Raw genomic sequence first — 12,626 nt, forward strand, 5'->3', positions numbered from 1 at the left:
ATTTAAATTGCACAATTTTGGCCCATTTTTGCCTTTCTAAATTCTTTTTGCCTATTTCCTCTGCTTCTTTGCTTTTTACAATAGTTTCAATGCTATTCAATGGCTGTTAGTACCAAAGATGAACATTTTGTAAAACAGGGCAGTTATTACTAAAACGCTTGCAAAAACGCTTGAAATTTGGATCTACTCTGTTTCGGCCCGAGTGTTTTCATGTGCCAACTTTTATGTTGCTATATTAAATGCGCTGTGCAAAAAAATGGCTAATTTGGCATAATAGTTATATGCCCACTCAGCTGACGGCCGGAACAGAATCAATTTTTATTCCAGATTTTGAGTCTTGGCCGTTTTTATTTGTTTATTATGTCTCTGCCGGGTATTCGGAGGGTCATTTTATGTACATAAGTTATATTAGAGGGTTTTTCCAGAAAAATTGTTTGATGGCATAGCATTTTGCTGTTTTTTGGGAATTTTGTTTAAAAAATGTTTTCCCCGTTTTTTGTTGTTCAATCTACTGCTGACCGTTGATTAACGAAAGTTTATATATTGCAAGGTCGGCTTCAAAAGGCTGTTTTGGAGTGGCAACCTGTTACAAATTTTTGGAAATTGATATCAGTTCTGGCTTTTCTCAAATGTCCCTCTTTCTGTTTGAAAATGATCAGTATAATGAAGATAAATGATCATTTAGTGACGAGTTGTGGGGTCGGTTCCGGAGTCTTCCATCTATGTTTTGTCGTTGTCAAGATTTTTGTTATGAACATACTCACTTCAAATCTGCTTTTTGTTCGTTCATTCCTGCATTTTCGACTGAATTGCGTTCGTGACGTTTTTCTTTTTTTAGTGGGGCAAGTTTTTGTTCTATTACGTGATCAAATTATTGATCACGCGTGGCTTATCTGACTCTCAAAAATTATCTTCAACAGCTTTTTTCAATCTAATTGAGGGTTTTTTCAGGGCAGATATTAAAAACTGAGTCAAAATATGACATCTCAGAGATTTAAATATACTGAAAATCCTCTTCTGTCTGATTTTTTTCATTATCTTTTGAGTCCGCTGGTGTATGAAGCTATTGCAGCTTTTTTAGCGATCTGCCAGCTATGTTGATGGTTTTGAGAATTCTAAAATGTTTGCAGTAACTTTATGAACTTGGATCCTTATCTATTGCTGCTAATGCAAAATAATTTTGAATGCTACCTTCGATACAAGAATAACTGTGGGCCATTGAGAGAGATTAATTCAGATGCAGGAAATGAGAGCGTTCTAAATTGAAACGATACCTAATTGACGAAGCAATTGAGTATCTGCAAACATTTCAAATAGATTTACTCTCTCCACTTTTCAATATTTTAATGAATTTGCTAACATATTTTTCGAGGGTTTTCAGGTTTTATCAAATTATAATATCAAACTTGCACGTTCTGTATTTTAATGCGTTGGTTGTAGCAATTGAATATATGAAATTTCACTGCATGCTGCATTTTTCATTTTCTATATTTGTCAGCCAATCAAAAGCTGCAAGAGTGTTATAACTTCTATAAGGCCTATCTGACACTTCAGATGACAGTGGACCGAGTCAAATTTGTGATGCGTCAGTACCGAGAAACATGGCTGAGTAAAGGATATGAGACATCCCAATCAATGCGAAAGGATATACAAAATCTGCAGTCTTCCCGGTCTGCCAGTGATGGCTTGCTGTCTCAGTTCTTATCATCGGTACGTCTGAATAATGTAGATCTGCGGTTAATGCATTTGAATTTGCTCAATTGCTCTCGTAAACTTGTTGGTATTTTTATCCGAAGTTTTATCAGACCGATTTGACTCTTGTTATTTTATGGGCTAATTAATTTTACGTTTTGAAACTTAAACGTTATTACAGACAAACTTGCTTTTGTTGTTTAACTCCAAGTTTTGTCCTGTTTTTTTTGGCCAGTCCAGCCATTTCTTTCCCCATAAAATCAATCTGCCTCCCTATTTTTTAATTAAAAGGTCAATTGTAAAAGAAAGCCCCTCTCCTAAAAAAGTATTGATCAACGCTGGGGCTACAAGTCAGTTCATATATAACAATTGAAAAATGTTCGTGACAGTCATCATCAAATACACCTTAATAAGCAAGTCAAATGGACGAGTGATCAGGAAAAATTAATTAATTAGATGTCGCTCGACATCGGGGAAATCCATTTCATATACTTTAATAGCCGCCGTCAGCCTGTAAACGGTTATTATTTAGGCTATCTCCCTTCGTTCGACTCGAAGAAGAGTACTGGTGACGCATCTTCTTCGCTAAGCGTGCAATTTTTTTTATTACGTGCGACTTTTTCACAGCAGTTTTCCTCGTTTTAATCCCAACCTTTTCAGTCAAAGGTGTTTCTCTCATTTACTAAACTTGTAATGGCGCGTTTGAACTCTAGCAGTTTTTTTATTCTTAGATTTTTTATAGCTTTTGGGGAGTTGAGTGGTTGAAATTAGTTGTTCTAGCACTGTTTCAAATTTGATTAATATTTTCTCAGCCGGCTATTATAGCGCTCCTATTTTTACAATTCAAAGAATTTGAATTGTATTGGGGCGCTGTCTTTTTTACGACTCGAAGAGGAGTATTGGAGAAGTCCTTTTTTTTAATCAATTTTAATGGAGTGATTTTTGAAGCGGGAAATGAAACGCGTGAAAAAATTTGGAGTGATTTTGGTGCTGAACAAAAGTGAAGAGCGGAGCGAAAAGAGAGTGGTTTTTGTTCATACCGCTGTTTTTGAGAGAGCGAGAAATTGATGTGTGAAAAAATTTTCTAAGCGAGCGAAATTTTTTTTGTTCACGTGCGGCATTTTAAAGCAGTTTTTTCATTTATTTTGGTTAAGAGGTTTGGTTATGATTTTGTTTTGATTTTAGGCTGGTTTTGTAGTAGTTTGAAGGTTTCTGGAAATTAATATGATTTTTATGATAAGTCGGAGGTTTTTAATGTATTTTGTTGATTTTCGGGCTAAATTTTGCGTTTTTTTGACGATTATTTTGTTTTACTGGCTTAAATGGGTATTGAAGAAACCCCTTCTACTTGAGCAATTTTTTGATAACAATTGGTTACAGTTTTGTAGGTAAGAATCATTTTTTTGTTCAGAAGAATAACAAAAATTGTCGAAAAGTGGAACTATTTTTCTTAATTTTTTGCAGTTTTTCGTCTTTTTTCTGTTTTTAGCTAAGTTTCTTTGCCTATTATGACTTGCCTATTGTTTTGCGAGCATCTGGATACCCTTTTGGCGGAAGGTAATTTTTCTTTGGATTCATATGTTTTTGAAATATTAAAAAATTTTGTAACTTTTTCCAGTTTTTTAGTGAAAGTATTTTTTAAGGGCTTTTTTTTCATAATTTTAGCCTGAAGTATTTTTTCAAAATTTCCATAAGTGGTTATTGTAAGTACTAGTTGTTTTGATGACGTTATTTTGGCAGAGATAGTTTTTTAGGGATCTCAACTTATAACAAAATTTGATTAGATTTTTTATCATATTTTGACAGATTTGATTTTATTGTTTTTACTTTTTAGTTTCTTGACTTTGTTTCAAGATAATCATAAATTAGTGAAGGCACGTTTTGTTTGGTGAGTAGTTGGGTGCCGTTTAAATGGATTTTCACTTCGAGTCGTTTCCGGAATTCTTCCGGCTATGTTTTTAAGATCTGTTAACACATTTTCATGATTTTTGAAGTCAAATTGGAGTAGTTATTTTGGTCACGCCGAAACAGGAAATGGAGCGAAAAAGCGAGTGGTTTTGCGGCGTGAATTTTATTTGCTCTTATTTTAAAGTAGAGTGAGAAAACGGTGTTTGAACAAAAATTCGGTTTCTCGGTTGTGGTTTTTTGTTCACATGCGGCAATTTCACTCTAATTTTTACTGTTTTTCGATTTTTCGAATCGGATTTTTTTCTAAATGGTTTTCCAAATACATTCACAGCCATTCTAGGCCTTGTTTTTTGTTTGAATTAAATTTTCATTTCTCGCTAGTGGTTTTTTGTGTTCACATGCTGCATTTTGAGATTGATTTTCTGTTTTTTTTTTTCTTATTTTTTATCTGATTTTAAAAAAAATTATTTTCTCAATTAATTCTTAGTCCGTTCTAGGTCTAGTTTTTTCTGTTTAGTCAATGAAAATTTTTTGAATTGTACGTCAGGACTTGTCCTGCTATGTTTTTTCACTTCGTCGAACGAAAAATGATTCGCTTTACCTCATTTTGCCGCTTTTTCAATATTTTGCGTGAAATCTTTTTGACTTCTCTAGGCTAGTTTCTCTCTTCTCTCATTCTGCTATAAGTGTTTTTAGACAGCAGTTGCTCAGCAAAGCAATTTGAAATGAAGAAGAAATTTTAGATGCCCGCTATTTGAACGTCGTTCCTGTAAGTCTTAGTTACCATCTCTGATGCTTATTGGTATTGATAGTAGCCCCTGCAGCCTCTATCTAAGAAACAGAGGTATGTTCAACTACGAATTGCCTTCAAAATAAATGGGACTTAAAAAATGTTTTTGTACAAAAATCTTTTTTTTCAGTGTCTTCTATTCTTTCAATCCCAATCATGCTTATTGGAATCAACGGTGGCTATTTTCCGGCAATCTACCGGGTATGTTTTGTGAGTTTTAACAAGTTTTGCCGATATATCTGTTTTTATAGTTGCGAAGTTGTAAGCTGAGTGGAGCTATATAGCAGTGAATTTGGTTTCGTAATCTGACGCTCCTTTTTTGTTTTACATTTGTTCAAACAGCAAAGCTCAATGTCAATTTTCTGAATGACTTCTTCCTCTCATTAACGACGTTTTTGAGCGTGACGTCATTTCTCATTATCTCTGGCAAAGGTTTTTAGATCCTTTGCGTGATTTCATTTTGATCATGCGTGACTTACCTTACTCAATAAAATGACTTGCAATTTTAAACTTGATTGAATTAATTTGATTAAATATAGTTGATTTTGAAGTACTTTAAGGTCAAATGTCTCTAGTAAAAGGATTCTGCGGTATGAATTCTAACAAGCTCTATTAATTTTTCGATAAACGTTTTTTACATAGCTTTTTGATTGGAGCCAATAATTTTTCAATTTATGTCTGTAACTACATCATTCGAGTCCTTCAACACGTAAGTCTTTCGCAGCTATTCCGTCAATCTGTCAGCTGTTTTTTTTAACTTTCTCATTTGTGTCAACGACGTTTGAAGCAATTATTCTGAACGTTTTGGGCTCTGAGAATTTTAGTTTTCAGCTTTAAATTTCAAGTGGTTCCAAATTCACTACAAAGTCAATTGAAAAGTACGACGAAATTGATGTAAATCCTTAACTTCATTTTTTGTTGGTTTTATTAGGGTTGTTGTTGTATGTAATGACCTCTATTGACGTCATTCGAAGCCCCCTTAGTGATTGTAAAAACATTAAAGTTTTTTGCCTGTTGGAAATTTGCCTGTTTAAAAACTTTCCCGATTTTTGTAAACTTTTGTAAGTTTTAATAAGTTTTGCCGATATATCTGTTTATAGCTGCGAAGCTGTAAGCTGAGCGGAGCTATATTGCAGTGAACTTGGTTTCGTAATCTGACGCTCCTTTTTTGTTTTACATTTGTTCACCCAGCAGAGCTGAAAATTTCAATTTTCTGAATGGCTACTTCCTCTAAAGGCGTTTGTGCGCGTGACGTCATTTCTCTCTCTCTCTCTCTCTCTCTCTCTCTCTCTCTCTCTCTCTCTTTCTCTCTCTCTAGCAAAGGTTTTTTATCATTTGCGTGATTAGATTTTGATCATGGTTGTCTTACCTCACTCAGTAAATTGACTTTTGCACTTGTAAACTTAAGTTTAATAAAGGTCCCTAATGAAATTATTCTGAGGAATGAAGTTTAACAGGCTTTATTATTTTATCTCTGAATGTTTTTTACATAGCTTTTTGAGCGGCGCTAATAATTTTTTAAACTTATATCTGTTTCTTTCTACATTATACGGTACATAAGTATGTCTCACCTATTCCGGCAATCTGTCAGCTGTTTAACTTTTCCGTTTGTCTCGAACGAAGTTTGAAGCAATTATTGTAAGTGTGTTGGACTTGTATACGCAAATTTATTGCTTGACCTTTTTGACTTTTTGGACTGACTGTCGCACTCTTGACTTCCGGGTTTTTTTTATATAGTTTTCTCTCATGTGTCTGAGAATTTCAGTTTTCAGCAGTTAAGTTCAACTGATTCAAATTCACTACTAAAAGTCAATTGAAAAGTACGCCGAAATTGGTATAATTCTTTAACTTCAATTTTTATTGTTGATTTTTTAGAGTTGTTGTGGTATATAGTGACCTCTAATGACGTCATTTGAAACCCCCTTAGTGATTGTAAAAACATTAAATTTTTTTGCCTGTTAGAAATTTTACAAAATTTTTTCCCGATTTTTGTAAACTTTTGTAAGTTTTAATAAGTTTTGCCGATATATCTGTTTATAGCTGCAAAGCTGTAAGCTGAACGGAGCTATATTGCAGTGAACTTGGTTTCGTCATCTGACGCTCTCTTGGTTCTACATTTGTTCACGCAGCAAAGCTGGAAACTTCAATTTTCTGAATGACTTCCTCTAAAGGCGTTTGTTCGCGTAACGTCATTCTCTCTCTCTCTCTAGCCAAGGCTTTTTTGTGTCATTTGCGTGATTAGATCTTGATCATGCGTGACTTACTCCCTCAGTAAATTGACTTTTGCACTTCTAAACTTAAGTTTAATTTCAATTAATTTGAGGCCAAGCGAAGTTTTATGTATAATAAAGGTTTCTAATGGAATATTTCTGAGCAATAAATTTTTTTCAGGCTTAAGTAATTCATTGTTGAATGTATTTTTACTCAGCTTTTTGAGCTGTGCAAATAATTTTGTGACTTATCTGTGTTTGTATATACATTGAGCGGCACGTAAGTCTTTTTCGCAGATATTCCGCCAATTTTTTAACCGTTTTAAGTTTTTCAATTGTCTCGAATGAAGTTTGAAGCAATTATTTTAAAACTGTTGTACTCTTTTTAATGCAAATTAATTGCTTGACCGTTTTGATTTTTCGACTGACTCTTGCGCCGTGACTTCTGGTTTTTTAACTAGTTTGTTGTCTCATTGGCGTCTCGGAGAATTTCAGTTTTCAGCCATTAAATTCGAGTGGCTGAAATTCACTAATAAGTCACTTGAGAAGTACGCCGAAATTGGTGTAATTTTTTAACTTCAATTTTTATTTGCTTTTATAATGGTTATTGCGGTATATAATGACCTCTAATGTCGTCATTTGAAGCCCCTTTAGTGATTATAGCAAATATTACAGTTTTAGATATACTTATTTCCGTTTTTCATTCTTTTTGAGGTGTTTTTTTGAACACTTTCTGTATTCCTCTTCAATTTTTAATAGCATTTGTGTGGTTGAAATTAGTTATTCTGGCAGTATTTTCAATTTGATTATATCTAGAGTGAGTGGCTTTTTGTTGAAAAAAATTAACAATTTTGAACAAGTTTTGCCCATTTTTTAAGTTTTTTGTGAACTTGAACAACTTTTGACGATATATCTGTTTTTATTGACGATATATCTGTTTTTATGGCTGCAAAGCTCTAAGCTGAGCGTAGCTATGTTTCGGTGAACTGGGTTTTGTCATGTGACGCTCTTTTTTCATTTTACATTTGTTCACACACAGCGAAGCTGAAAAAGTCAATTTTCTGAATGACTTCCTCGACTAATGGGGTTTTGGGCGCGTGACATCATTTCTCACTTGGGATGGCGAAGATTTTTAGATCATTTGCGTAATTAGATTTTGACCATTTGTGACTTTTTTACTCACTAAACTGACTTTTGCACTTTTAAACTTGATTTAATTAACTTGGTTAATTGTAAATTGATTTTGAATTAGTTTAAGGTCAAAGGTCCCTATTAAAAGGATTCTGCGGTATGAATTTTAACAGGCTTTGATAATTTCTGGCTTGATGTTTTTTGCACAGCTTTATGAGCGGCGCCAATTATTTTTTTGACTTTTATCTCTATCGATATTATACAGCACGTAAGTCTATTTCGCAGCTTTTCCGCTGATCTGTGAGCTGTTTAAAGATTTTTTTCGTCGTGAACGAAATTTGAAGCAAGTATTGTAAGCGTATTGGGCTCTTGTTTATGCAAATTTTTTTGCTTTACCGTTTTGACTTTTCGAGTGTCTTTTGTGCCTTAACTTTCGAGTGTCTTAACTAATTTTCACAATTTTTTGAAGTTTGTTGAAATTCTTTGTCATTTTTTGACTTTTTTCAGCCCTAAGTGTCAAGGAACTTCCTCTAGGGGTTGGTAATAGGTTACTGCATCGTTTTATAGGTTACTGCATCGTTTTTTGTGGTAAAGGAATTGTTTTCAACATTATAACATCACGATTTTTTCCTTTTTGGACAAAACTTGCAATTTCTTCCATTTGTTGACATTTTTTGTCATTTTTCAATTTTGCAGCCCCATAGTCAATATATCTCCCTTTAGGGTGTAACAATAAGTTACTGGAAAGTTTTTATTGGCCATGGAAGAGTTTTCAACTTTATATCAAATTAATTTTTTTGTCTTTTTTTAGGTTTCTCCAGCCCCAAGAGCCACGGAAACTCCTCTAAAGTTTGATAATAGCTTACTGCGTAGTTTCTAGATGTAATGGAATGTTTTTCAAGATTTTAATATCACGAATTTTAGTAGCTTTTTGAAAAAAATTGCAGTTTTTTCAGCATTTATTCTCATTCATCAAGTTTTTCCAGCCTAGAGGCTAGAAAATTTCCTTAGGGTCTGATAAGTTATTTGAAAATTTTTATTGGCCGTGGAATAGTTTTTAATATCACAAATTTTAGCACTTTTTTGATAAAACTTGCAATTTTTTGAATATTTGTTATTTAGGTTGCTCCAGCCTCTTCAGCCAAGGAACCTCCTCTAGGGTTTGATAATAAGTTACTGCATAATATCTAGATGTAATGAAATGTTTTTCAAGATTTTAACGTCACGAGTTTAGCATTTCTTGACAAAGTTTGCTGTTTTTTTTTCAATTTCCTTTGACATTTATTGTCATTCTGCAGGTGTTTTTCAGCCTCAGGGGTCAGAAAATCTCCTTTAGGGATTGATAATAAGTTACTGGGAACTTTTTATTGGCCATTTATTAGTTTCCAACTTTTTGATATCCCAAATTTTAGCAATTTTTTGATAAAACTTTTGATAAAATTTTCTAGTTTTTCTCAATTTTTAATTTATCTTTTTTTAGGTTTTTCCAGCCTAAAGAGCCAAGGAACCTCCTCTAGTGTTTGATAATTTTAGCTTTCTTTGACAAAACGTGATTTTTTTTTGTTTTATTAGGGTTATTTTATTATATAATGACCTCCAATGAGGTCATTTGAAGGCCCATTAGTGATTTTGGAAGCACACCCCCGACTGATGCAGGCTGCAGTATATTAGAGCCGCAGCTAGCAATTCTATCGACGTTAGGTTTTTATGTTTTTGCCTGTATTTTGTTTGTGCTTCATGTAGTTTTCCTTGTTCAGCTCTCACTTAAGAGCTATCTCGTGACACTTGAGGGCTAGGCATGGCAGTTTTTAGTGAATTAAGTGATACTTATATTTTCAGGCTTTTTGTTTTTCTCTTTTGATTTCGATGTAGATTTTTCTGAGAGTAAAGGTTGCATTTTTGCGTTTCGTCACGATTTTTCGAGAGAATATTAGGTTTTTAATAGCCGCACAGCGATAGCTGAGGCTATTATTGGCCTTCTCTTGGTTTTTTTACGACTCGAAGAGGAGTATTGGTTTTCTTAAGGTTTTTACGACTCGAAGAGGAGTATTGGTTTTCTTAAGGTTTTTACGACTCGAAGAGGAGTATTGGTTTTCTTAAGGTTTTTTTTTTTTTTACCGGAAGTACTATTCGTTCAGACGCTGTTTTGACCTAAAAGCGAAAGTGAGAAAAATTGCCGTGTGAACTAATTTTTTCTGAGCGAGAGAAGTTTTTTGATCATGCGCTGCGTTTAGTGAATGACTTTTTGACTTTGAAAAGTAGTTTTTGACTGAATGGCACATATAGATAACCGTTTTTAGCCGTTTTTTCGTCTAAGTGGCACATTTTTTTTGCTTGTAATTTGTTTTTTGTAGAAATGATTTTTATTCGATGCTATATTGAAATGTAAACCTTGGAAATTAATAGCACAGTGTTTTGCAGAGCCTGAAAACGGGTTTCAAGTTCAAAATTGGCATAAATTTCTTGATTTTTTAATTAATTTTTGGCTTTTTTCCTATTATTTTCTTCATTTTTGGATCTTTTAGCCGTCTTTTTGTCAAAAATCAGTCAATATGACAACTTCCCGTTGAGAATTCATATACTCAATGCCTCTTTTTACCTCGATGTAATTTTGTTTTATAAAATTGTACATATGCTAATCCGATTTTGGTAGTTTTTTTCCTATCTTTCTCAGATTTGTCTGTATTTTGGTTTTAATTACTAGAAATAATCTTTTTGTGCAACATGAGGGGCTTTAATTTCGTTTCAATAAAAACGTCAATAATTTTTTAGCGTTAAATTTTTGAAAATTAGTTAAATTTTTTTTATAAATGCAGTCCTAAAAATTTTTTGACCTTTTTTTGCAAAATGTTTCGATGTTTCGTTTGTTTGATTTCTGCTTTTACTTTTTTTGATCTGTTCAGGAGGATAGATTTTTGTCTCGGATGTATCGTTGTTTTTTTATGTATTGAATGCTGAAAAATGAAATGGTGTTAGTTTTTCTTGTTTTTTTTTAATTTGATTTTTAAACTTTCAAAACTTTTAAACTTTGATTTGAACATTCAAAAATCAAGAATTAATCTTTGTTACGGTGTTCCTTACATTGTGTCCATATTGTTCACATTCTAGCTTGTATCATTCTAGCTCTGTCCTGGCACCTACGTTTATACTGGTTTTATTTTTTTTTTCATTTATTAACAAATTGAATGATTTCGGCTTTTTCTTAGATTTTCGTCATTTCTTTGGGTTGCAATTAGTTTCATTCATTATAAGGCAGTACTAAGAGTTTACTAGAAAGCCTTTTCCAGAAAAGCTGTTTATTACTTTTTATTGTATTTTTTTCCGACCTTGGTATTGTTCTTAAACATTTTTTGCCTTCAAATTTTACTCGGTTGCTTTTCTATGATTATTATAATTTTTGAATTAGTTTGAAATGATGTTGTCTAGCATATATACGAGAAGAAAAAAGTATATGTTGTTTTTGTCTTAATTGCGGTGATGAGAAATCAAACTGTAGTAGTTTTCTGATTCTTAACTTTGAGCATTATTTTTTGAAAAATTTAATTTTGTTTCTAAGTTATTATTATCTGCCGTTTGCTTTAGCGATCTTTTTGAGATTAGAATCTTGAATTATTTGAGGGCATTTGATAGCCCTGTCAGCTTTTTGAGACTATCAGTGTTTTGACTATCCTAATTATTTTGCACTTATCCTTACCAAACGTTTTCAATAATAAATATTTTAGCGGCATTTTGTTTCTCTTGGTGACAGTGATTTAAATTTCACCAATTTTTAGATCAGCCCGGGGGGGGGGGGGAATGAGTTTATGGTTTATTAAAAAAGGTAGTGGTTTCAGCTGCAATTACGGTTTTTGTCAAGTTTTTACGCTTCGAGTCGCTTCCGGAATTCTTCCGTCTATGTTTTTTTTACCGGAAGTACTATTCGTTCAGACGATGTTTTGACCTAAAAGCGAAAGCGAGTAAAATTGCAGTGTGAACTAATTTTTTCTGAGCGAGAGAAGTTTTTTGATCATGCGCTGCGTTTAGTGAATGACTTTTTGACATTGAAAAGTTTTTGACTGAATGGCACATGTAGATAACGGTTTTTAGCCGTTTTTTCGTCTAAGTGGCACATTTTTTTTGCTTGTAATTTGTTTTTTGTAGAAATGATTTTTATTCGATGCTATATTGAAATGTAAACCTTGGAAATTAATAGCACAGTGTTTTGCATAGCCTGAAATTGCGTTTCAAATGCGAAATTGGCACATATTTCTTGATTTTTTAGTTAATTTTTGGCTTTTTTTCTATTAATTTCTTCATTTTTGGATCTTTTAGCTGTGTTTTGTCAAAAATCAGTTAATATGGCAACTTCCCTTTGATAATTCATATACTCAATGCCTCTTTCTACCTGGATGTAATTTGGTTTCATAAAATTGTACATTTGCTAATCCGATTTTCGTAGTTTTTTGGCAATTTTTTTCAGTTTTTTGTTTGTATTTTGCTTTTAATTACTAGAAATAGTATTTTGGGGAACATGAGGGACTTTAATTTCGTTTCAATAAAATTTCAATCGTTTTTGTGATGTTAAAGTTTTGAAAAAACAGATAAATTTTTTTCATAAATGCAGTCTTAAATATTTTTTGTCGACTTTTTTTGCAAAATGTTTCATTGTTTCGTATGTCTGAATTCTGCTTTTTCTTGTTTTATTCTGTTCAGCAAGTTGGATTTGGTCTCGAATGACTCGTTGTCTTTTCTATGTCTCGAATGCTGATCAATGAAATGTACTCGTTTTCTTGATTTTTTTAAATTTGATTTTTAACTTTCAAAAATCAAGAATTGGTCTTTTTGTTACGGTGTTCCTAACATTGTGTCCATATTCTTCACATTCTCGTTTATGTCATTCTAGTTTTGTCCTGGCA

The 12,626-nt window shown here is 32.9% G+C and overlaps 1 protein-coding gene across 2 annotated transcripts in view; it reads left to right on the forward strand.

Annotated features, from left to right (window-relative positions):
- The window catches only part of LOC142344756 (uncharacterized), a 108,033-nt gene that overhangs the window by 69,242 nt on the left and 26,165 nt on the right, over positions 1–12,626 (forward strand). For both annotated transcript variants that reach the window (XM_075396654.1, XM_075396653.1), the window contains exon 4: positions 1,555–1,710. In XM_075396654.1, the coding sequence (XP_075252769.1) occupies positions 1,555–1,710 (156 nt within the window). The remainder of the gene's footprint in view (positions 1–1,554; positions 1,711–12,626) is intronic.

The sequence above is a fragment of the Convolutriloba macropyga genome, chromosome 8 (assembly GCF_964194025.1).
Source record: "Convolutriloba macropyga chromosome 8, txConMacr16.3, whole genome shotgun sequence".
Taxonomy (NCBI): domain Eukaryota; kingdom Metazoa; phylum Xenacoelomorpha; order Acoela; family Convolutidae; genus Convolutriloba; species Convolutriloba macropyga.